The sequence below is a fragment of the Strongylocentrotus purpuratus genome, unplaced genomic scaffold, assembly GCF_000002235.5.
Source record: "Strongylocentrotus purpuratus isolate Spur 01 unplaced genomic scaffold, Spur_5.0 spur5_scaffold_14, whole genome shotgun sequence".
Lineage (NCBI taxonomy): Eukaryota > Metazoa > Echinodermata > Echinoidea > Camarodonta > Strongylocentrotidae > Strongylocentrotus > Strongylocentrotus purpuratus.
The window spans coordinates 5,061,281-5,087,020 of record NW_022145599.1 but is presented as its reverse complement, the minus strand read 5'-3'; the positions used below and the strand labels follow the sequence as shown (position 1 = coordinate 5,087,020).

Below are 25,740 nucleotides of genomic sequence, written 5' to 3'. Positions count from 1 at the left end.
TACCGTTCTCGAAAATAATCCTCATCGGAATTTAGTTCCCCCTCCATCCCGCGCGAAGCGCGGAAGCTTTTACCTTTCATTAAATCATTAAAGATTCGTATTACCGTTCTCGCCTCTGAATCCTCGTCTGAATTCAGGTTCCCCCCTCCCGCGCGAAGCGCGGAAGCTTTGACGTTTCATAAGATTATGAGAGAAAGAAGACGATTCGTTGTACCGTTCTCGATTCTTAATCCTTGTCTGAATTCAGTCCCCCCCCCTCCCCTCCTGCGCGAAGCTTTGACGTTTCATTATATTATTAGAGAAAGAAGACGATGCGTTGTATCGTTCTCTATACTCTTAATCCTTGTCTGAATCAGGGGCCGTCTTAGGGCCCCTGGGGGGGGGGTCGAGGCGGCGGAGCCGGCCCCGGAAGCTCAGGGGTTTTACGCGTTTAATAAAGGTCAGATGAGCATTTTTTTGTATACCTTATTATTTTGTGAGACTGGCACGTCACTATTTGGCGTGGGGTCCAGGGGGCGGAGCCCCAAAATATCAGGGGTTTTAGGCATTAAATTACCGTCAGATGAGCATCTAAGGGCCCGCCGTAGGGCCCTAGGTGAAATCCAGGGGGCAGAGCCCCTGGAAGCTTAGGGGTTTTAGGCATTAATCACGGTCAGATGAGCATATTTTGATGCCTCATTATTTTTCAACACTGGCAGTTAACTATTCTTTCTTTCTTGCTCTCATTCTATTTTATTTCTCTTTAATATACTTTTTCAAAAAAGTAGGGGGGGGGGGGGCTCGGGGCTCCCGATCCCCGCCGTACCTCGGGCCCTGACAAGTAGGAATCAACTAAAAAGTGAGGAAAAATCTCGGAAATTATGTCATTTCAGCATTATTTGTAATCCACCGTTGTGGAATTAGAAATAAACCACGTTTGAATTTGATTTCCCCCAAGCCCCCCTATCAGTACGCCAGTATCTCCTCTTTTCCTTTTTTCTTTCCCTTTCCTTCCTTCTCTCTTATTTTTTTGATTGGGGGGGGGGGGGGTCAACAGCCTGGGAGGCAAGGCCCTTTCGCCTTCCCCAATCTCCTTCTTCCCCCTTTTCTTTTCTTCTTCCTCTTCTTTCTTTCCCTTTCTCTCTTCTTTCTCTTTCCCTTCTTTTCCTTTCTTCTCTCTTTTTTTTTTTTTTTTTTGCGGGGGGGGGGGGGGGCCAAGGCCCGCTCGGCCCCCCCCCCCTGGATCCGCGCCTGTGTATATCCACCGACAAAAATGAGCCTATCATTATCATTATGATTTTAAAATATTATTTTAATGGTATTAAATATTGACTGAACATGTATAATACACATGTCTGTCTCTACTTTGATTTATGCTAGAGGACAAATCGATACCACCTGTTTCATACGGACATAATGGCAGACGCAATCCCACAAAGTAGCTTTCTTTTATTGATGTGCATTGAGATAAATCTTGTCGCCGTTTTGTGCGCTGTACACCACTCCATACCACCATCCGCATTAGTTTGGTACACAGCAATGCGTCGATACATTATTCATTAGCCAATTACGAGCACCTCTCTCGTGGGGGGACGTCGCAAATAAAACTGAAGGACAACTTCATTTCGTTTCACTGGAATATCATGATAGTTTTGTAATTCAAACTGGTGTTGACATCATGGATGACTACGATGATATACTCGACGATGAGATGTTGTACGAGCACGCCGGCCAGGGCGGTCAACAGGGGAGGACCAACGCCGGTCTGGACCTAGGTACGATCTAATTATCTTTCCCATCTCCCTGCCTTATCAATCATCCTATATGTTTGAATCGAAGTGTAAAGTAATATATATGTATCGTTTTGTATGTAAGGTAATCAAATAGATGGAAATTTTGTGCGATATATTTTAAATCATCACCTAGTTGAGATGATACAGACGGACGCAGTATTTTTGTTTTTGTTTTGTGGTCCCTATTTTGGCCGCCAAACTTTAAACAAATCAATTATCATGTCTTCAACGATATTAAGGGCCTTAATATCGTTGAAAACATGAAAATTGATTTGTTTAAAGTTTTTTTCATCTATCTATCTATCTAGTATCACTACATATACGATGTACTTCATTCTTACTTTAAACACTTTCAAGTCCTCACTTATAAAACTCTTCTGTTTAAAACTGCATTTGATTAATTCAATGTTATTCATTCCTTGTATTACCACTTTGGATCAGTATATCACCCATGTTTATTTCCATATATTATTATCAGTTTTTTGTTTCCGGGTTCCGATGTATTCTCTGTTCTACTCTTTATTGTATTCTCCGTGTGAGCAGCAAACTCTCCCAGCGCGTTGAGCACCTTATCTACGGGATCATTGGCGCTTTTAAAATAATAATCATTATTATTATTATTATCGTTATCATTATTATTATTATTATCGTTATTATTATTATCCTTATCCTTATCATTATCATTATCCTTATCCTTATAAACATCATTATTATTTTTATTATTATTGTTATTATTGTTATTATTAATATTGCTATTGTTAATGGTATTTGACTATGGAGCTAACTGAAAAACTATTATATTAACAGAATTTTAACAATAATTTTGGGCGCACTATTTATATTCATATCTCCAAAAGAGGTCGATATAACATGCATTAATGATGATTAATATTCGTGGAGAACAGTATAAGCTATTTGTTAAAGTAGTGTGTACGTGAGAAGCCATCATAAAAGTGCATGCTACACATTTTATAGGGCCTTTCATATTGATTTTAAAAGAGGAATAAGTCCTCATTAGAGATGCATTTCTGTTTCATTCTGATTTATGATTTGACGTTCTCTGAGATCATCAGCTGAAATGGCGATTCATTTACCATTTATCAGTACGAGTTTTACATAATATCGTAATTCATGAATCGGTGATAAAAGTAGAAATGATCTTGTTTTGATAACTCTGGCAAATGTCTAATTTATGTGGGCTTCACAAAGCGACATTTTTGTCTATTTTTGATACTATAATTATCACAAAATTAATGAGCGTATTCTATTTAAAGAAAATGACAACGCTATACGATGCAGATCATTCTGTTAATCAGATTAGTACTACGTATTTTGTTGTAAACAAAATTATGTGAAAAAAGTTATGTATAAATAATTGCTCTGTAATAATGAAGAATAGTAAAATAATCAGTGATGAATTCAGAAGAGGGAAATATGAGAACTTGTTGTTATTGCTCATGACTAATACCCGTCACTGAAAATGCCTACCTATTGTTGGAGTCAATAAAACAAATACTAACATGTAATATTGATGACTGGCCTTGAGGGAGATACCACATAATATTTCCCAAACTAGACTCATATTGCCCGAGTCAAAGACGAGGGCAATATGGGTTTGTGAGGGCAATATAAGTTGAAGAAATTATATTTTTAAATATTTTGTTATTGTATACTCTCTCCTTTTCGCTTTCCTGCTGGAGTCAGGTCAGTTTATGAGTGAAAATCGATTGATTGTCGAGTAGTCTCTAAAAAGAAGAAGTGAATTTTCACTCTGAAAATCACTACAATATGTTCACTCTCCAGAGGAAACACGTCAGTGATCATCCGACTTTTTTTTTTAACTTGAGAGAGTATTCAGGCCTATACATTTATGCGCCATTGTTTTAATGTTACTGGACACTCTATGGATCAGCATAACGGTCAATATGAGTCTGCTTGTATGACCTCCTTTGAATGCATATTTTGACTGTAATTGCGATTTCAATCGCGACAATATTATTATCTACAGCCATGACAACGTTACGTAATACTTTGATAAATACCGTACAGCCATAAGAAGCTGTCGGCTATTCCGGGCAAAATCTCCAGGCCATAAATATTAATCAATACAATACATTATTATATCTATAATCCATAAATAACTATTTTAAAGTTAATGGCTATTTAGCCATTAACTTTAAAATAGTTATTTATGGATTATATTCTATTTTATTTTGTTGTCCCTTATACATAATAACGTAATTTTATAATTTATTTAAACAACCTGTCTCGCTTGCTCATAAAAATAATGTAGCCAATAGCATGTAGAAATTAACTGTTCATAAATATAAGCCTGAAATTACCTCACTGTGAACAAAATGTGGGGTGCATAATAATTATACTCGGGCCATCCCACGACATGTACAGACGCAATGGAAGTATTTTTGTTTACTGGGCCTCCACATCGAGGGGGGGGGGGGGGGGGGGGGGCTGCATGTACGCCGGCTTCATCTTAAGTTGGACACACCTCTGTGTGTCCACTCAATAATGAGCATCACAAGTGAGGGAGTCGTGGAAATCTGTGTTAATTTCACAGAGGGGTTTAGCTGAGAAATTAATTTAGAAAATATGATTGAACATAGCATTTCATCCCGAGGCGTATAATGATAGACCTATCATGATCACCAGTCGCTCTAATCACCCTGTGTACGAAATTTACTCATGTTGGTTTATTCGATCATGTTGAAACTCCTGATGAATTATGAAAATAAAAATAACCACCAACATGACCAATGTATGTTTCAGCTCCACGTTGCGCAGGAGCGGTACTTCTTATCATTTCAAATTACGAGTTGGACAAGACATCAACATAGGCCTACACCCGCACATCCCCCCCCCCCCCCGTGACAAGATTTTGTCTTATAAATGTTATAGGAAAATAAAAGATAGTATTCCAGTAAATTCCCTTTCATAATAGTTGCGAACCGAAGGAGAGCAGCAATTAAATGACATAGATATTGCATTAATGTTTCGGCTATTTTCGAAATAATTCATTGGGGAAGGGGGTGACTTGCAATGATTATTTCCATTGAAGATATCCTCTGAGATTAGCGACCCCATCACAGTTGGTATACACTGTATTTCGCAATAGGGTATGTTTACTATACAGACCCTATTGCGAAATTTGCATTATTTATCACTTGCTACAAACAATGAAATTAATCTTAGAGTCTTCTATAATCTATTATCTATAAGGCTTCCAATTGGTGCAATAAATCAGTGTATTTAATATCTTTAGTGCAGTACCCTGGTACCTGGATGAAAGATCAATATTGTTTTCGTATTTCTCTGTCATCTGGGAACTTCAACTGTCGATACAATTTACATTTACCTAGGTAAGCCAAATGTAGTTATTTTGCTATAGTCAGCCTGATATAGATAATAATAATAATACTGTATGGCTTTGTATTCGTGTTATACAAGAAGATATCGCATTCGCTATGACAATATTGGACCCAATATTGTCATAGTGAGAGCAATGTATTCTTGTATCACACCCAAAGCCATCCAATATTATTTAAGTATTGCCATGATCGAGGCAATGTGAAATGATTGTTGGTTATGCGACAACAGATACATTTCTCTTCAGACTAGACCAATGAATTGCGTTTTGGCCCCAGGCAGGTTTTTCTATTGAATACGTTGTCACTAGCAACATTAAAACGAATATTTGACAATGCAAAATGTTTGCGTGAAAATCTCATCTCAACAAAGACCATGACTATAGCGTGGCGGTAAGGAAATATTCCGCATGGGTGCTTTTGCACAGCTACCTGAAGGGATGAACCCACAGAGATATGCGAGGAAGCAAATGGAAAAGATGCAGAATCCCCCCCCCCCTCCCCCTTTCCCTCTAACTTTGAAATGCTAATATTCAGGCAACTTCCGCCTCACAATAATTAGGGCAACTGCATATAACCTCACATTCAGACATTGACATGGTCTTCTTGTTGCGATTAGTTAAGTATTTTATTTATTATCTTGTATAATTATTTTGGGAAATTGTAAATGAACAAATGTAAAGTATTATCCGAATAAATATATTTAACTGATTCCCTTCCCGAAGATAGTGTCAACAGGTTTTCTAGATGAAGCCGCCCCGCCCTCCCTCCCCCAATTAAAGGTCCGATGAAAATAGGACTGCAAAGATATTACATCGATCTGGGGAGGATTCCGCCACCGAAATCATGTTATAGGGAATTCACTATTATTAAGTGATGACTTAAGATATCAATTAAGCACCTCCTTTAATGTATTATGACTGTGATGAAAGAAAAAATGATAATTTCCTTTTTTTTTAGTGATGTCTAATGATAAAGGCTTGATTCTTAAACTTGCCTGCATTTGGAGTGCAAGGATAACATTAATCATACATTTCTGCTCGGTGAAAGTTTTGATTTGTATGATTGTGAGTACAACTTATATAATGCCATAATCATTTTCATTTTGGCAGATGATGGTATTGGTATCACCAAGTCGATATCTTTAATCCTTCTCTGTTTGTTTATGCTTTTATGAAGTAGACATACTCCTCATGCTGAGACACATCTCGTTACCAAAGAAGGATAATTATGAGCGTTATCCGCTTGACGAATCCCTTGTCATACCCGGGCAACTGTAACTTGAATAAGTAATAATAAAAGCATTGATTTTGTAATAATGATTATGTCTGGAATATGAATGAATTCACATCGACCATCGAGGATTTTAGACAGTGCAATATGTTTTTAAAATATTTGTTATCAACAAATGCTAACATTCTTCGCGAATTTTCAACAGTTATTATTCACAATATTTCTTGATTCATTATGAAATTGAATTCCAATATTTTCAATATTTTCAACCAATGACACAAAATCAACCCTTCGGCATGCCAAATAATATAGTGATGGTTTCAATAGCATATTTTTAGAGTGTTTCAGTTAAGATTTTCATTGCTTATTAATCAAACTTAACTATAGTTGCCATTATTATTGTCATTTGATCACTTTTATTTGAATTTCATTGCTTGGACTGTTATAATAATTCTTGTATATGCTTTTATCATGTATATACATTGTAAACTGTGGTAACTATTGCAATTCAGTCCTGGACTTCGAGAATGGAAAATCCTTCGATGAATCAATCAAAAGAAACCGGGTGTACTGTCTTGTCCTAGGATGTAGTGTTGTGTGTCGGATCGTTAATTGTTATGATTTTGAGAATTTTAGCATATTTTTTCTTGCCACTTACTAAGGAAAGCTATTATGTTTATGGGGTTTAATGTTTCTATATAGCAAAAGGAAATTATAAATTTCTTTTTCAGTATGAAATATAAAGAAAGATTTTAACGTTTAACTTTACTTGATTGTTTCAAGAGTAAAGAATACTTGTTCTTATCCAATATCAAATTATTATCAAATATTTAAATCATTTTTGTGGTCCTTTCATCGTCCGCAATGCTGCAGAAAATCAAGCATCGTTTAGTCTAAAATGCACCGAAAATATTAACTGGTATGCATAATAATTATTTTGCTAGGGGTTGATTTCTGGACATAATTTGCAAAACATTGATTCTCTATTGTCTATATCATGTTCTATAACGAGTGAGCGATGCGAGCAGGCAAAATATATAAACACTCGACAATAAAATTTGCTATTTATTTCGTCATCAAAATCGACAAAATAATTATGATACTGCATTCATAAACCTACTCACTGTCCCAGTAGCGGTTGCCCGAATTGGTCATTCCAAGTTGAAAAAAAAAAGATTAAATGATTGATAAGCAAGAGAAAGGAAATAAAGTGTGAAAAGATCAAAACAAAATATGTAGGTCACAAGCTGAGGAATCAAAAGGGAACAGTATGTTTCTATCTTTCTCTCTGCATATCTATCTAAATGAAATAGTATAATATATATACATTTTTAATCAATGTCAGTCAGTTCTTCAAAGCAAAATAAACTCTAAACGCACAAAGAGATGCGTATATAATTATACTTTTCTTTTCAAGATGTATTTTTCAGGTTATAAACACATGGCAGTAATATTTTGCGGAAAACGACTTTCCTTTGTTTTTCATAAAAGTAATGTGATGTATACGAGGCTTGTTTTTGATTGGATGAAAATTGAATTGAGACAAGGTCAAGATGTGAAATAATGGAGGTGGTATAAGCACTTGCTATCGAGACATGGTTCATTGCATGCTTGATTGCACAGACGGCTGTGTTTGTATCGTGTCCACAGCAAGGTATAAGACTACCGTTTTGCATGACAAAGAGGGAAGACCCGTGTGTATACAGTGTACCCAAGACACTAACAAAAACAACCCTTTATTCCTTGCTAAGCAAACTGAATGGACAATTTAAGACCATTCTATTGTCTGAGTATTACGTCATAATAGAGAAGATGAAGGATGGTGGTGACTGTCAGATCCTGTGAGTAGTCCAGGGGCGTCGCGGTGGGGGGGGGGGGGGGGGGGCAAGGGTAGGTGACCCCCTTACAAAATTTTCTGTCGGCAGATTTGATATTTTTCGATCCTGTGACGTGTTTGTCTTTCTAATGACTATAATGGATAAGTTTCACTCTATTAGCAATTCAGCATGAAAATCTGATGACTTTTTGTATCTCTTGTCGACACATTTAGTTTGCACCCCTCCCCTAATTCAGAAACGTCTGGCCGCACTCCTGACTTTATGCTTTGTCGTCTGTGTAGGAACTTGAAGACGAAACTTTATTGGATTCGTATCACCGTGGATTCAAGATCAAATTTGTTAAGGTTGCCTTTTAATTCTAATCGATGAACTTTCCTGTGCCTCGTAATTTGTAATACAAATGCAAACAAAAAATTGATTTCACTACCCGAATTGGGCCCCCTCTTTGGCCCCCTCCCCTGCCGCCGGCTGGATCCGCCCCAGCCCTCTCGTCGATGACATCAATGCAACTAAAACTTATCGATTAGTTCTTCTTCCACGCCTGGTTGCTCTGACAAGAAACAAAAAATGGCGTCGCCTTGTGAGAGGGAATAGGATTTCACTGTCACTGATCTTCATCTCGTAAATCAGTCTTATTGGTCGCATCACATCATACATGATAGTTAAACTTGAGCCTAAAGTGAAGGATAGTCTAGAACTCTAGATGCTAGGACAATAATTCAGAGGTAACACTTGATGTGATTTGAGACGGTGATTTTGCTGTGAATTAATGTCTCCGCATCATTCTGGAAGTATATTACAAGGAGGTGGAATGTTTTAATGAATAAGTTAGCCCCTCTCAACGTGGAGTTGGAAAGACACATCGCTCCTCAACCAGTGACAACAAACGCTCCCGGAATAGAACATTATCTACCTCCAGCAAGACTGATGAAACTTGGTAGGTTTCGCAAAAAATAAACAAAATTGAATCACTTTATTTATGACGTCCCGTCATACGAAAAGGGAAAACAGTTATTTATTTTGTGAATCTTGCGTCGATGAAGATTCTATTCCAATAGCAACGTCAACGGACTTTTCCTTTCTTTTTTGTTTTTTGAAAGGATTATGAGATTAATTTGTCACCCTGTCCTGCTTCGCATAATTTTAGTTCATAAAAATGAAAGATTGTGTTTATTGTTGTTATTCTTGTCCTATATCTTTAGGGTGGTAATCATGCAGACACATCGTCGGTTGTTATAAGATAGATCTTATGAAGTGCATTTTGGTCTAAGGTATTTTCAAGAATATAAACTAATTGATAAATTTAAATACGTACATGATTTTGCTAATGACAGTAATGGTCTTCGATATATCAAATCTATAATCTGTAAATACGGCAACAGATAGTATGACAGTAATCCATTTTGGTCGTTGAATCGAAGTGTCGATCAATTTTATCATCGTCCTTGCATGATCATTAAACAATCACCAATACATTAGCACGGTCATGCTTTCTGAATGATGAAACTAACAAACCGTGCAGCCTTATATTATAGGGCTTTAGATATGCATATTATAATTCAACCACCCCCCCCCCCCCCTCCAAAAGAAAAAAAAAGGGGAAGTAGGTCTATAGACTAGTCGGGAGTTTGGGGCGGGATGTAAAAATAATAATAATAATAATAATAATAATAATCAGTCAATCAAAAATTTTGATTTATTAATATTATTGAAAGCCCGGCGAATTCCAGGATCATCCTGGGGAGGATAATGACTTGCCATATGTAACCAGCCGTGTCGAAACTTTGAATTATATTTCATTTAGGGCCTATTCAGTTTCTGAGTCGAATGGGATATCTGGAAGTTGTTGCCCTATGTAGGCCTTTACCCATGCTATCCCGACTACCTCGACAATATGATAAGTTCCTTTAGTATTGAACCTTAAACCTTCTAATTTTCGGCGGTTTTTTAAATTTTGTATTGGTGTGTATTGTGTTCTTAGTTGTTGTTTTTTTGTGGGGGGGGGGGGGTCTTATTTTGATGGTATGTACGACCGGTAACATTTTGTGGGGGTTTAATACAAATTAGAATCAGGTACTGAAAATAAAAACAAGCAACCGTACATGATAGGCTTAGGCCTATATCATTTTGTAATCGGACCGAGACAGACTCTACTATAGTAATGACGCGCATCCATATAAAATCGCATTACTGTTATTGTTCATAATAAGGGACTAAGTTGATAAGTGCATTTCTTTGCTTCGTTACTTTCTAAAATTGCAGTAAGTTTGATTGCATGGAAGTGTCTGTAATATGAGGGGGTCCTTGAGCTATAGGAGAGAGAGCATGCCAAGTAGGCCCATTGGCAGTGCTATTTACACATTTTGCTGAATTTATGAATTAATTTAGGCGGAATTTAGGTCATAATTGCAAAGATTCCCTTGGGAAATGAGAGGTTGGCTAAAATTTTATGAATGGGATATTATTAGCCCGACGTTTAGGCCTTAACAAGAAAAAGCATGTTGTATTAATTGCATTTTGAAATCAACGGTCGGCTTGTTAATTATTTTTTTTGTTTAGCCTTTTTTTTTTAGAGAAGAAAATTATTAAAGCATTGAAAACTGAAAAATATCTTCCCAAAGAGGGAGGAAAAAAAAAAGAAGAAACATAGTTTCATAGAAAAAGAAGATTTCCGACCGACCGAACCATGTTTTGGCACCTAAAGGACAATACAACAAGTTATTTTTTAGGCCTTATACTTTATCGATGTTTTGTGGGACACTAACAATTTACAGGTCGCTATTACCACAGGTACCGTACAGGCACCATGCCAGGTATAAGGTACGGTACACACGCAACTTTAAAGAACTAGGATCGCGGAATACTATACTGTCGAATGTGTACAGCGGAGCGGAAGTTGTGAACTTTAGAAAGTTCGATTAAAACAATTCATTTTCCATTTCTCCTTACAGACGATCAAGAATTGGACGAAGTATCACCAAGTACAAATGATATATATGGGTCTGGGTCTGCCAAACAGGCGTCAAAGACTCCTGCAACCGTCTCCAATGTTGAGGTAGAAGAAGAGTTACAAAACTTAGAAGGCAACAATCTTCCAGTAGCGGCAGCCACCATGTCGAACGCAAACGGACGCCCTGTGTCCCGGGCGCGACCGGTGTCGAGAATCAGCTTACACCACGGGCACATTGACGCGGCAGTGGAATATGAAATGAATAAATACAAGGACGATTATTCAGAAGACGCAATGGAAAAGAGGGCTAAAGTCATCAAATCCGTCCCTGCTACCCTTGACAGAAGGCGAAGTATAAGGTGAGTTTTTAGGAGAAAAGTGAGGTATGACATGACAGATCAGTAAGATCATTTTAAACTTGGTACAAAAAATACAAATTTAGTCTAGATCTAGATCTAGTTTACAAATATTATTAAGAAGTTATTAATGAATTAATAAAGTTAATGAAGTTGCCTAAAAATATTCACAGAGTCATGGATTATCATCTAACTATGTACATGTAGTTAGATGGTCACCTAGTAATGGTTACCAGTGCGCAGTACAGCTCCATTTCTTAAGCTTGGAGCACTGCATGGTTAACCGTGAAACCATGGTACAATCTGTTGTTTGAATTTGAAATCAGGTTTAAATACCAAAATCTTACATATTTTCAAATCAAGCAAAACTGAAGCAAGAGTCATAGATATTAGCAAAAAAATAAATATAAACTTACGGTAAGTTAAAAGCAAACTAATAATAAACTTTAGATATCTAGCCTATACCTGTTTAAAGTTGGATGAAACTTGTTGCCAAAACTGCAGAACTTCAAGTTGTTTGTTTGTGCGTTTAGTGGTTACAATGAAAACAAAAGTTAGTCTACATGTACATGTACATGTAATAACTTGTATTACTACTATTTATTTATAACCCACATACAAATTACATGTACATTGTAGGTCCTGAGAGTATACTAAGACCATGTATTGTAAAATCTTACATGCATAGATCTATATACAACTTGAAATATATTCTTTAAAAAAAAGCATAACAAAAGTAAATCATATTTTGTTTAAATCTTACGTTTGAGAGTGTAAGTTGAAATGAACCTACGGTATGAAACCTAATGGTCCATATCAAAGAAATTTGTACCTGTTAATTATGCTTACAAGGATACAGAATGAAACAGTGGTACAGGTACTGTTATTAGATAGGTCAAGGTTCAAAGTTCAAACCAAGTCCACCAAAATACTACAGACAGTTGGATGTCCCTTGCTTGCTTTCCTTGTACAGTGGGGTAATAATAATTTATGTATCAACTTTCTTCCCTAAATATAACAAGTTGCATTTTAAAAAAAGTAACTGAAATAGTTATTCCCAATTCCCAAATACGCAATATTGATCAGTTAAAAAATGATAATCAAGTTAATTGTGCTTAATTATTTGAGTTGCATTTAAACACAGCATTTGATGCAAGAGCTCCTTTTGTAGACCACCTGTTGATTTAAAATCTCTCAGATTGATTTATGAAAATTGAAAAAGATACAAAGCTTTGTTTGTTGTGTTCACTGTTTGTGCCTGCAAGAGAGTGGAGTTTGATTGTTGTACATAACAAGCAACAGCAGGACTTGAAAGAAAGTTCAATTTTATAATACTTTTGGAACTTGTATAAATTAGGTGTACAGTACTCATAGTTGCTACATGTACAGTACCTTACAGTTTTCCTTGAGTGCCGGCCTGTGATTTCGTGAAGGAAAATGATTCTTTCAAATGAAAAACATAAATGAGATAAAAGGATACTCTTTACAATGACTGGTATCATTAACAATAATTAATGTAATTCCATGCATTCAATAAAACAAAGTGAATGCTTCTTACCCTTCACCAAGTCCAGAGTGATGTTGAGTTGACAGTAGATGAAGGAATAGTGTGACAAACAAAATGAAGTCTCTCTGGAGACAAAAGCAAACACCATGAACTCCACATCCAACCAATCTGAATTTTGATTGATGTTCTCCTGTCGTTAAAACTATTTTGTTCTCTGAAATCAGTACTTAATTTTATTATTATTCGAGGAAGGAACAAGGTTCAACATGTACATCCTGAGGTAGATATGATATCAGTTATCAAGCCGTTGCGCAACCAGCTGAGTACTTCTATTTGGAGCCTCAGTCAGTGTGTACCGGTAGTGGTGTCTTGGAATATAAAAGTTGAAACTGTCTTTTCTAGCAAAGTAATTTCATTAGATACACAAAATATTTCCATGGAGGTAGAAACTCAAAGGTGAGTGGAGTTTGCAGTATTTACATGTATGACTGAAGGGACTAACGGGAAAGCCTAAAAATATGCTTACCGGTATCCATATTTAATGAAGGTTTAATTTGATTGCATACATGTTCAAACAAAGATGTCTGTAAACCTTTGGTCTGGTTGATTGTAAATTCCAAGTGGGGGTTTTATCTTATCAAGCTTGTTCAATGTTCAAGATGTTGATGATAATGTAACTCCTGGATAAAAATTAATCAGGTACTGTATGTACCTTGGAACCAATGCTATTATCTATTAAAGCCTGTTCATGTGTCTTCTGCGTAGCACAGGCTGCATTCTGCATTTAGCTGACAGTGTATGCCTTTTAGTTTCAAGTTGGACATTGGTGGTGAATATCTGCCCTAATAAAAGAAGAAGTGATTAATCAACTGCAAATTAAATGATGATGGGTGTTCATAGAATAAATGTAAAACCAGAGGAGAATGGCAGTGATGATATGGGCATGACGTCACAGAGTATGTCCCATCCACAGACTAACTTAGTGGAGAGACGTAGCATATTGAACAGGTAACAGAATTTGAATTATCAGGCAGAAGTTTGGAATTTTTATAGATACTCCGACTGTACTGTACAGTACATGTACGTGTTGAATTTCATTTTTGTTGCTGGTATAAATAAAATGGATACCTTACAAGTAGTTTTTGTTCTACACAATTTCTCCAACAAAGAGTAAAATACCCACACAATAGTGAAAATACTATCTTTGTAATTTTGGTTCATCTTTAGATTTGTAAAAAAAAGGTAGTTTTCTAGATAATTGATTTGTATATGATGGACCTACATAATGTAGGTTTATATCTGTTTACCGGACACCTCCATTCTTAAACATCTTTCATTAAAGGGCAATCCAACCATTGTAATAAGTTCATTTGTATGGAAGGAGAAAAATAAGAGAAACTGAATAGCGAAAGTTTGATGTAAATCTAATTAATTATTGTAGTAAGAGCCCTGGATGAATGTTTGAAATATACTGTACCTATATACAAAGATCAATTTTGCCTGTGGATTGTGACCTTGCCTGGAACAGTACCAGTACTACCACAGCTTATTGATTGTTTCAGTCCAAGGCAGAACTGAATCATTTTTCTTTTTGAAGCAGAAATGGCAATAATACTCTTTGTTTTTCTACAATTGCCACCGGATTTTCAACAGGGTGTTCAGTCTAGAATCTGATTTGTAATTGTCGTTCTGGCTTTGAGCAGATATTTGGTAGGTAACCTAATGTTATGTACATTATTATGTAGATTGTTTGATCATATTTGATATGAAAAGATGTACATGTAAACATGAATGAGTGTTTACAAATATTGCCATTAACTTGCTGTTGTCAAGGCGAGGGAGTCATATCAGTCGAGCATTGTCCGAGTCGGATGTTCGTGTAGGGTTACCCCACAGTAGCCTGGGTACAGCGAGAAGAAGACCATCGATAGCAGACTTTGTGGATATGATGGATGAAGAGGAACAAGTAGAGTTCTTGTGAGTCTTATCTCATTGTTGGCATGAGAGTGACTGATTTAATGTTCTTGTCAAGGTGTGGTCCGTTCCCCCCTCCTCCACCCCCTCCCCCTCCCCCATGTGCATGGTTCTTACACGTACATGTGTACATGTGTTTAAAGATCATATCTGTCACCAGAAATTTTTGCATAAATTTTCACAAATTTTGTGAGTGGTTGCAAAAGTTTCATACTTCAAAATAATTGATTTAGAAACTGATGCAAACTAATTTAGTGAAAATTCTTGAAATCTTCTTTCTGTAGAAATAGTTGTTAAAATTGCAAGTTCATATTGCAAAAGTTTCTGGCTTCGCAGTATCAAGGTAAATGAACAGGAGAGATGAAGCAGTTTGTGTCAAAGCATCAGTGAAGAAAAATACACAAGAGGAGTGAGCAGTATCACATGAAATCACACTTTTACCACACCAAATTCTTACAAAATAGTATTTTGTACACTGCAAAAGATTTTATAAAACATTGTAATTTATATGAAAATTTGTGAACTTGGAGCCTTGGAGGTTACTTTCTGAGTTATGGTCTGCATGTACATGTAAGGGCATGCTGAAGTTCATTGAATAGTTTGAAGCGTTGTATTTAGATGTCCAGTGTGTCAGAAATACATGTACAGGTACGCATGCATGGTCCTTCATCGAGCAATATACACTTTTATGTCTCACAAAATATGTTTGAAATTAATTCATTGTAAATCTTAATAAAAAAATAGACCTTGAAAAACTTGTCAAAACAAGTCAATATTGTAAAGCTATATAAGTATACATTATATCTCATGATGTTATAGCAAATCTATGAATATTTGCATGAAGTCTGTAAAGAAAAATAGCACAAAATATAATCATTTTCAGCAGACTACGATTTTTGTTCATGCAGTAAAGGTCATCTCAAAAACACGCTCAATTTCTACTTTTTTTTAAATTTAAAAAGGTGATTCATATTGAAATGCACTTTGCATTCTGCAGGGAAGGGTAAGTGTGGTTTGCAACTAAATATGGTTCATAAATTAATTAGTTAAGCGTGCTCAGGACTGCAACATTAACAGTACTATGTAACCCATTGTCTGCAAGGTCCCTTCACCTTTTTGTATAATTGATTGCCTTCATGCATGGTGTGAATCATGATGGAGTGTTTCTCCTATCATTCAGATTGGATTAGCAATCTATATTTTACGTTGCTATCGAAATAAGCATGTTGTAATCAACGTTCACTTTATTTACTCAAACTCATTACTTTGCCATTTATTTAAAGAGGAATATATAGAAAGCTATTTCTCTAAAGCACATGTACATGTACATGTAGCTGCACACCTGTACAGTAAATGAAATTTATTTCAAAACTTTTAAAACTTTGAAATATCAGACAAGTGAGGCTACTTTATAGACCTTAAAGCTTATCTGCTGTAGTTTACAGGAGGGATTAGACTACCCTGTAAGGTCACTGGACAGATGGTTATCTCATCAACTCAGCTCTCAGTTAACATAAGAAAAAGAGGATCATGGGGGACCAATGGTCACCGTTTAGGCATTGTTTGTTATACAGAGGGCAGAAGTAGCTGCAAGTAGTGCAGTGGGCCTTTAAGGTCATCTACCATTATACAATAGACAATAATACAATTGTGTACAGTTAATGTAATTTAGAAAGTAAAACATACATGTGAGGCAAGCAAATAACTACATGTACATGTACATGTAGTATCATAAAAGCGCTTTAAAGAGATATTGGATTTGGAAGCGACTCATTGCAATCATAGTTGATTAATATCTTTTTGTACTCTACATTATCACTTCCATGTTTGTTTGTTTTTGGATCTGTTTTTTTTTTTTTTTTTTTTTTTTCCCCTCTTACTATTGAAGACAGAAGACACCAAAGACTTGAGACCAGTCACCAGAGCCAAAAATTATAATGTGAAAGGGTGAATTCCTTTTTATCCATTAATTTTTACCTGTATATACATGTACATGTATGTGCAGAGATGTATTTTACCTAACTTTCTAAATATGTTTATATTTTTCTTCCATTTAGGAACAAGTATGGAAAGGGTAAGCTGAAAGCGCTATCTGGTTGGAAAGCCTTCAAATATAATATTGCATTGGTAAGTTTAACTATTATTTCTTCAAGATGTACATGTGAAATAAAAGTAATAATAATAATAATAATAATAATAATGCCTATTTGTAAATAAATAAGGCCATATCCATTTTGCAGAAATATTCAAGGCTCTGAGAGTATACATGTACCTGAAAATGTACACTATAATTACATTGTAGCTGTAATATGAAATGCACAGTACATGAACAATATATTAAGAGTAAAACAGAGTAGTTGACATACATGTCAATATACACTCAGGAAATATACATGTACATACCGGTAAGTGACAAAGCAGAATTGTACAAATATGAAATCAATCAAAGTGGACCCACGCAAAGGGGCAAAGAAATGAGGACTCTATTCACTAAATCTACATGTTTATATGTATATTGATGTCAGTCTTTAGTCGACAAAGGAGATAGATACACATTTGCCTGTCATTGTGCAAATATGTATGTACATTCATGTACTGTCGATCATTCTATTCTAAAGTAGGTTGTACTTATGTACTGTCGATCATTCTATTCTAAAGTAGGTTGTCTACGTGTATATTTGCATGATAACTACAGTATTGCTTGAAATAAAGAAGACACCCTAACCAAATTCACCTTAAAAAAAAAATCTTTTCAAACCTGTATTAGGACAGAATTGAGTTTGACTCACCAAAATGACATATGTTAAAAGAAAAAATCTATGCTGTCTTATTGTGATTCTGTTCTATTGTGATTCTATTTGTCCCCTGCTGTGTTTGCTTTGCTTTGAAATAGCTTGTACTCCTGTTACGACCTTTTATAACTAGACATTGCTTCAATTCTAACACAAGTCTTGTAACCTTTTTCCTAATTTAAAATTGTAATAATGAACCCATATACATATTGCTGGTTTACAAGTAGATACAAATACTGTACTCCATGTAATGGACAGGTTTTGAGGTTTGAAGTTCATGTGGAAAAATCATTGTGAGCGATGCATCATTGATATTCAGTATGTTTTCTAAACAAACACCCAATTATAATTTGTTCACTTATCAGAATCCAATGTGGGAACTATTTACATGTACATGTATGCAATGTAGTTTGTTTCACTAAAATGGGCAATGTTAAAGATCTTCAGATGTGTAAACTAATATTATTTTCTCCAAATATTTCATGTGTAGTGTATTTTCTTTAACTATGGAAGCTCAATTTTAGAGGTTTGGCCAGGTTTTGGAGAAAAAAATATATTGAAATAAAGGACAGGAAAGATCAAGATATTTCACAATTCAAATACAGAGCTACATGTACATGTACATGTACTGTACATTTATCATTCATAAAATCTATTTACTTGAAACAGCATACACTGTAAGAGGGGGGCAATCCTCCGACCTGTTTTCTTTACCGTGTGAACTCTTCAGCTAGTACTGCTCAATGTATGAGTTTGCAGGAAAGTCACTAAAATATGAATACCTATTATTATTGTTTGTTTGCTCGAATGAGGGTGAACTCTTGATGAATGGCATACCACAAACCTCAATCATCACAGTGAATTGTCTACATTGTTATATGAAGTCTTTTTTGGGGTGAAATTGAATTGTGTATACTGTAGTCTCACACATGCCACAATAGGCCTGAATTCATCAGACCGAATTTGCAAAACAATGCGCTATTTCCAAACTCTGGATATTTTCCCAAAGCTAGAAATTGCGTCTTCACCAGACTGATATATGCTCATCACATACTAGCTTGGACGGGCGCGAATTAGCCCACTATTTCCCAAATAGCAGGCTAGTTTAGAAACAAGACCAACATTTCTCAGGATATTTTCTTAACCAAGTAGCTCGGTAATTGCAACTGCGGGCTGATGAAGACGCAAGTTATCTGGCTAATTTAAGATCAGGCTAGTTAAAATAGCAGGTTATTTTGCAACTTTGGTCTGATAAGGACAGACCTAATGAACGAAACATTTGTCAGCATCCTGGTTCAGGTTGCCAATGAGTTGATTTCCTCATTTATTGAACCATGGTAATCAGATTCCATGAAATTGGCCAGCTTCCTCAAACATGTATTGTTAATATGACCCGTGTATACTCTTATATTTGTAGGCCAATATTTTGTCCATGCATGCATTGTACATGTACATCACACTTATTTCCCCGCCCTATCGTTTCCAATTAGTTTCAGAACAGGTTATGAACTTACAATCGATGCTATCATTTTAAATTTATGTAAGTTTTTTGTTTGTGACTATCAAATTGTACTCCTGTTCCTTTCAGATAGTTTCATTTCAGTATTGAAGTTGAAATAAAGAACAAAGTATGCAAATTCATAAACAATTAATTTGTTTTAAAATATGGCGGACACACAAAACCAGCAATAGATTGGACATGTTTGGCATGGGGAGGGAGTACGTACATTTAGGCTTGGAGTACTATCTGGTCTTTTCTAGAGTCTTACTGTTGATTATATTTGGCATTAATGTAAACAAAAACAAAAAATCTTCTGAAGCTACAGTGTATTAACGTGTGGAGCTTCTATTAGAAAACAATATAAACATGTATAATATTTTAAGAATACATGTACATGTACACATAGCAAAAAACAGAAAGGGAATGTAAAATTAGTTAATGGATTAACTTACTATTTTTGCTCCTCCCTCTCTCCTCTCTCTCTCTCTCTCTCTTTCTCTCTCTCTCTCTCTCTCTTTCTCTCTGTATCACCCCCATCTCTCTCTCTCTCTCTCTCTCTCTCTCTCTTTGCCTGATGGCTGTGTATTCTTGTAATACAGAAATGGAAACGAACAAAGGAGAACTTGTATGACTTCAGGTTACGCTTTGAAGTATGGCGCTCATCACTCAAAGAAGTAGAAGGTAAAAATGACATCATTTTTAAGCTGTTGTTTCTAAAGATGAAATAAGCTGTCAACACTTGATGGGGCAGAATTTGAATATGATTTTTCCTGCTGGTTTAACACAGCTACAACATTTGTATGCTAACTTTACATCAAAGAATCGTACCACAAAAACATTAAATTACCAAATTTTGGTAAGTGGTAACCATTCCATAGCTTGGCAACAAATTCTATAAACAATATGCAATAGGAAGCAAATGGTATATTTTCCTCTTTTGTGCTGCTATCGTTTGGTATGTTAGTGTACTTGAATATAATCAGCCTGTAGCATGTATTATTTGTTTGTGTGAAGAGAAGAGTCTGTAATTATCTGTTGTAACAATCCATGTTTGGCTCTTACTCTAATATCTAGGCAAGTTTGGGACAGCGGTGGTGTCGTACTTTGTCTTTCTCAAGTGGCTTCTGTTTCTCAACCTCTACATCTTCTTCATCATGTTTGGTTTCATCGTCATCCCAGAAATCATCTTAGGAAACAACTACAGTCAGAGTAAGTCCTCCAACTGATCGCAGTCTTCTTCTTACATTTCCAGGAACACAAGGCAATATGACAATAACATGCTATACAAGAGAGCCAGGTGCAAGAACAAAGAATAGAAACTATTTGCCTGGGATCACAAGAAGAAAACAAAGTTCTCGTATGAGGCTATTCTAATGAGCTGATGTCAGAAATCCATAAATAATAAAACGTTTAATAATCAAGGAGATGTAGTAGAAAGACATGAAAAAAAATTAATTTCAAATGAAGAAAAAAAAAATCAAGTGAGTCCTCCAATCAATTGAAAATCTCTTATTTCATGAAGAGTTGTGATAAGAATCAATCTGATTTTGAGCTAGAATTGATTCACATCTGTTGCAATGCTTCAGAAGACAGAGCCTTGACTATGTACCAGGGATATGATGCTTTCTGCATATTGCCAAGGTACATCTACAGGAACTGAATAACATAACAATGCTAGTTTTCAACAAGTGAACATGATATCCCCAAATATCATGATGAAGAGTCCACGTATCTCTGAATTTGATGTTGTATTGACCTCACAGCAAGTTAGTACGAGCCATCATTTTTACTTCTTTTTTAAAGAATTGTGATTTATACTTATATCTTCCATGAAATACAGAAAAAAGGAATATACTTTGCTACAATCGCTTTTAAATAGTGATAGATATTTTGTTTATTTTTTGACTTGATATCATTTTTCCTTCACAGCAAGTACATGTGAGGCAGCCTACACAGGGTCTATAGATACAAACTGTGTGGATGATGGTGATGGAGTACAGTGTATCTTAGACTTCTTAGAAGGAAGCGTAAGTAATACAAATAATAAAGATGTATAGTATGGTCATATTTACCCAGGGTACTCTCACAACACTGTTCTCTCTATTAGGCCAAATAAAAAAAAAACGTGTTTGGCGTCCTGCTTTTTTGAAAAATAGGAAGCAGGAGGCCCTTTTTTTTTTTTTTTTTCAAAATGGCCGCTCAAAATGGCCGCTCGGTACATTTTCCCTGACAGTCGGGCTATTTTTCAAGATGTCCGCCAATTTTTTTTTTTGAAATCAGAAATATATCCATTTTAGCAGTGTTTTTCATGTTTTTATGCCTCCGTTACGAAGTAGCCGGAGGCATTATGTTTTCGGGTTGTCCGTCCGTACGTCTGTACGTACGTCCCGTTCTCGTGATCGCGTTATCTGAAGAACCGATTGATGGATTCCTGCCAAACTTTGGTCATGTATGTATCTTGCAGAGCCGATGAACTGATTAGATTTTGGGGTCACAAGGTCAAAGGTCAAAGGTCACAGGGCTCATTATGTATGCAAAAACAGCTCGTGATCGCGTTATCTGAAGGACCGATTGATGAATTCCTGCCAAACTTTGGTCATGTATGTATCTTGCAGAGCCAATGAACTGATTAGATTTTGGGGTCACGAGGTCAAAGGCCAAAGGTCACAGGGCTCATTATGTATGCAAAAACAGCTCGTGATCGCGTTATCTCAAGAACCGATTGATGGATTCCTGCCAAACTTAGGTCATGTATGTTACTTGCAGAGCCGATGAACTGATTAGATTTTGGGGTACCGAGGTCAAAGGTCAAAGGTCACAGGGCACATTATGTATGCAAAAAATAGCTTGTGATCGTACAATCATTAGAACAGATTGATGGATTCCTGCCAAACTTCAGTTATGTATCTTGCAGAGCCAATAAACTGAGTAGATTCTTGGTTCATAAGGTCAAAGGTCAAAGGTCATTGGCTCATTATGTATGCAAAAATAGCTTGTGAAAGCATTCTCATTAGAACTGACAGATGGATTACTATTTAACTCAGGACATCTTGCAGAGCCAATGAACTGAGTAGATTTTAGGGTCATGAGGTCAAAGATCAAAGGGTCATATATGTATATGAGAAATTGCTTGTAATCACGATATTCTGAGAACCTGTTAATGGATTACAATTGAGCTGGAATTTTAAAAATTTCTTCTGTTTTGGTTTCTAAAATTGCTCTATGACGGAGGCATCATTTTCGACTGCGCGCAGTCGAAGTTCCATCTAGTTTTTCTTTAATTTTTTTTTTTTTTTTAATTAAAAAAAAAAAAAAAATAGGAGGCGGCCCCCTATAAGGAAGCGGGCGGGAACGCTAAACATGTATATTTTTTTTAATGGCCTTAGGGCCCTGCAATCATATTTATCCAGGGTAGCCTCACAATACTGCTCTGTCTAAGGGCCCTGCAATCATATTTTTACCCCTAATTTATGGCTACCTTCAAGAGGCGCTCAAGAGTTCAAACTACTGGGTACCTACCTGTACCGGTATTTACTTGACCTGGGTGGCAACTGGCAAATGCAGATTGATGTCTTGCTCTTGTTTTCTGGTATTGAAAGTCGATATGAACCAGAGTCACTCCAACAAAGCCATGCTATTTGGTTTTTAATGAACTGACAATTGTTCCATGCTTTATTTGATTAAAGATATACGGTTTGAGCTAAGGTTGCAATTGAGCTTTATGTAAGGTATAGGGTTAGGGTTAGATATGGTGTTAGGTCCCGAGCTTACAAATTCAGATAATGTAGACAAATGACTACCGCTGAGTTACAGAAGGATTTGGTTTAGGTTTTCTAAATGCATATAATACACACTGTATGAGGAATGCACATTATCATATATATTCTTCTTACAAAATGAAAAATTGTCAGATTGTCTGTTTCTTCAAGCTTTTTTTAAGGCTTCTATGATTTAACTAATGTATAAAAGGGTATCTGTAATGAAGACTAAGCAGTGAAGCCCGTTGATAAAGACCACTCGAGGGAGACGTACATTAGTGGACTTTTTAGGCAAGTGGTCTTTAAGTATAGGTTCCTGTAGTACACATTTCAATGGAAACAAATTTCAATTCATCCAAAAGGATTGAGTTTCTAGCTTTCAACCGATGATATATAAAACATGGACTTTCATCCTCCTGTTATTTGATCTTACACCAGCTTCTTGCACTAGAAAACTCTTAAATCTTTTATATTAGTATGACCTTTCCTAATAAACATTTTAATAAAAAAATGATTTGAAAGGGGAATATTGATGGAGTAATATTTAGAAGTCTTAAAGCTTATATCAATAGCAATAAAATTAAATACAAACCCATTATTATCATTATATGATGGTCATATTATATTTTAAAAAGGAAAAATAACAACATTAAACAATATTTAAAATCCTGCTGGCAGTTCTTATCCCTGCATAGTATAAATCTGTAAGTACCAAATCTTAATATACTAATATTTTGGAGCTAGATATTGACATTGCCTCTGCGACATTAATCATTGAACCCCCCTAAAAAAAAAAGGGGGGGGGGAGGGTAAAAAAGGAGAAATGATGGTTAAAATATCAGATTTAACAGATTTATCAATGCTGTTTTGTCTGGCCCAAAAACATTTCTGTGTCATAAAAATGACTTGTTGTCCACCAGTGTCATAAATTATGACCACAAAGTAATATCATGTGTAAAGTTGAGTCATGAGGTGAAGTGTATATATGCAGAGCACTCCAGAAAGACTCCTGAGTTTAGCTATTAATGACGCACACTATTTCGGTTTAAACCAGGATATGCCATCTGTTATCTCAGTGCAGATGATTGCAGTAGTTTGGAATTGTTTGCATTTTGGTAGATTGTATCGAGGCAAGCAAATACTAATAACGTTTATGATGATATTATTCACTGTTAGGGAAAGCACCTTGATTTCACCCATTAGTAGCCCTGTCACAATGCTATCACTGGTGAATGGCATTTTGTGACTGATGTCACTGATTAGCTGTTACCATGTGATTGATATAGAAGACAAATATGAATTGATTTGTTGTATCAAAGTTCGTATTTCATGGGTGGCGTTATTAAAAAGGTGAAGCAGATCCCCGGGGGGTACTCACATATTACGACATACGGGGGTGTGCCGCTCTAATGGGTCACTTTTTCTTTAAGAATCCCTAAACATGGGGCCCATTTTTAACAATACTATCACTAAACATGGGTCCATTCTTTTTAAATTGAGGAAAATGCGCCTTTATTTCGAGAAAAATTACCCCAAATTACCCTTAAAATGGGTAGGGGTTTTGAGGCTTGAGCACCACACCCTGTCGAAACCAAATCTGAGTACCCCCCCCCCCCCCTGGAGCAGATCAATACCATTTTCTTTCTCAAATTAAAAATGAAATATGCACTACCGGTATATCCAAGTTTTGAAACACTTTACAGGTGTGAGACTATAAAAATCAATATCTTTATGTGACTTATTTCCTATTACCGGTATATATATATATATATATATATATATCCCTGCTTTTGACTGTAAGTTTGCATATATGTACCTTGAAAATAAATGATAGGCCAGTATTTAATGTAAAGGTACTATTTTACTTACCGGTATGAAATTACATAATGAAAAATCAGTCCAAAATGTGATTTAAAAATGAAATGGGATACAAGAACATGTTACGATAAGGTGGTTTTTCTATACAGGTGGTTACAATAGCCAGTTTCACTGTATTTCAATGTTTTATTGACACCTTTAGGGTTGGATGGAACAGACACCACTCTTCTATGGTAACTACTCTCCAGAGTTCTTCCTATCAGATAACAGCACCATCCCTATCGATCCAAACATCTACAACCTTCCTCTGGCTTATCTCTTAGCAACCATCAGTTACTTCGTCATCAGTCTCCTCATGATGGTCAACTAGTAAGTCAAAACTCATCTTTTTGAGGTGGAAATCTTTTTTTTATGCAAAGGCAATTCAGCTCTTTTTGTCAAATTGCCTTAGTTGAGGCTTATATTGTCTTCTTTTTTAAAATAGCTTTTTGGTGGTTTTGTTGTTTAAGTGTTTACCGAGATTCGGCACATATCTATTTTAGGATATCTTGTTCAGGTACTTGGAAATTTGAGTAACTTTATTAAAGATAAAAACAATGAAAAACATGTAACACTCAAATGAAGTATAAATATTTGATGTTCCAGAGTTTCATACTCCATCCTCAGCCTGAAGTTTGCCACAGAATAGACCAGTTTACTGACATACACTATGAACATGACTGACAAAGAAAGCGGACAGAATATACAGTTCCTCAGGTAGACAAAGGAACATCCCTTCACTGCTATTATGTAAAAATGTGTAGAACAGGTGTCACATGCATATTCACCTTTTTACATAATACATGTAGCAGTGAAGGGATG

The 25,740-nt window shown here is 35.9% G+C and overlaps 2 protein-coding genes across 3 annotated transcripts in view; one reads left to right on the top strand and one right to left on the bottom strand.

The window, feature by feature from the left end:
• Positions 1 to 13,107, bottom strand: part of LOC578478 (transmembrane channel-like protein 7) — a 43,491-nt gene extending 30,384 nt beyond the window's left edge. Inside the window, exon 1 of the mRNA XM_011669371.2 lies at positions 13,088 to 13,107. The gene's annotated coding sequence lies outside the window, so the exon portion shown is untranslated. The remainder of the gene's footprint in view (positions 1 to 13,087) is intronic.
• Positions 1,495 to 25,740, top strand: part of LOC100888087 (transmembrane channel-like protein 7) — a 37,484-nt gene continuing 13,238 nt past the window's right edge. The window contains exons 1-7 of one of the 2 annotated variants that reach the window (XM_030984021.1): positions 1,495 to 1,754; positions 11,175 to 11,532; positions 17,068 to 17,137; positions 19,903 to 19,984; positions 20,378 to 20,512; positions 21,233 to 21,330; positions 25,082 to 25,248. In XM_030984021.1, the coding sequence (XP_030839881.1) occupies positions 1,658 to 1,754; positions 11,175 to 11,532; positions 17,068 to 17,137; positions 19,903 to 19,984; positions 20,378 to 20,512; positions 21,233 to 21,330; positions 25,082 to 25,248 (1,007 nt within the window). In that variant the 5' untranslated portion in view covers positions 1,495 to 1,657. Of the gene's footprint in view, positions 1,755 to 8,779; positions 9,161 to 11,174; positions 11,533 to 17,067; positions 17,138 to 19,902; positions 19,985 to 20,377; positions 20,513 to 21,232; positions 21,331 to 25,081; positions 25,249 to 25,740 lie in introns of those variants that run through there. The other variant, XM_030984020.1, reaches the window with a different exon arrangement.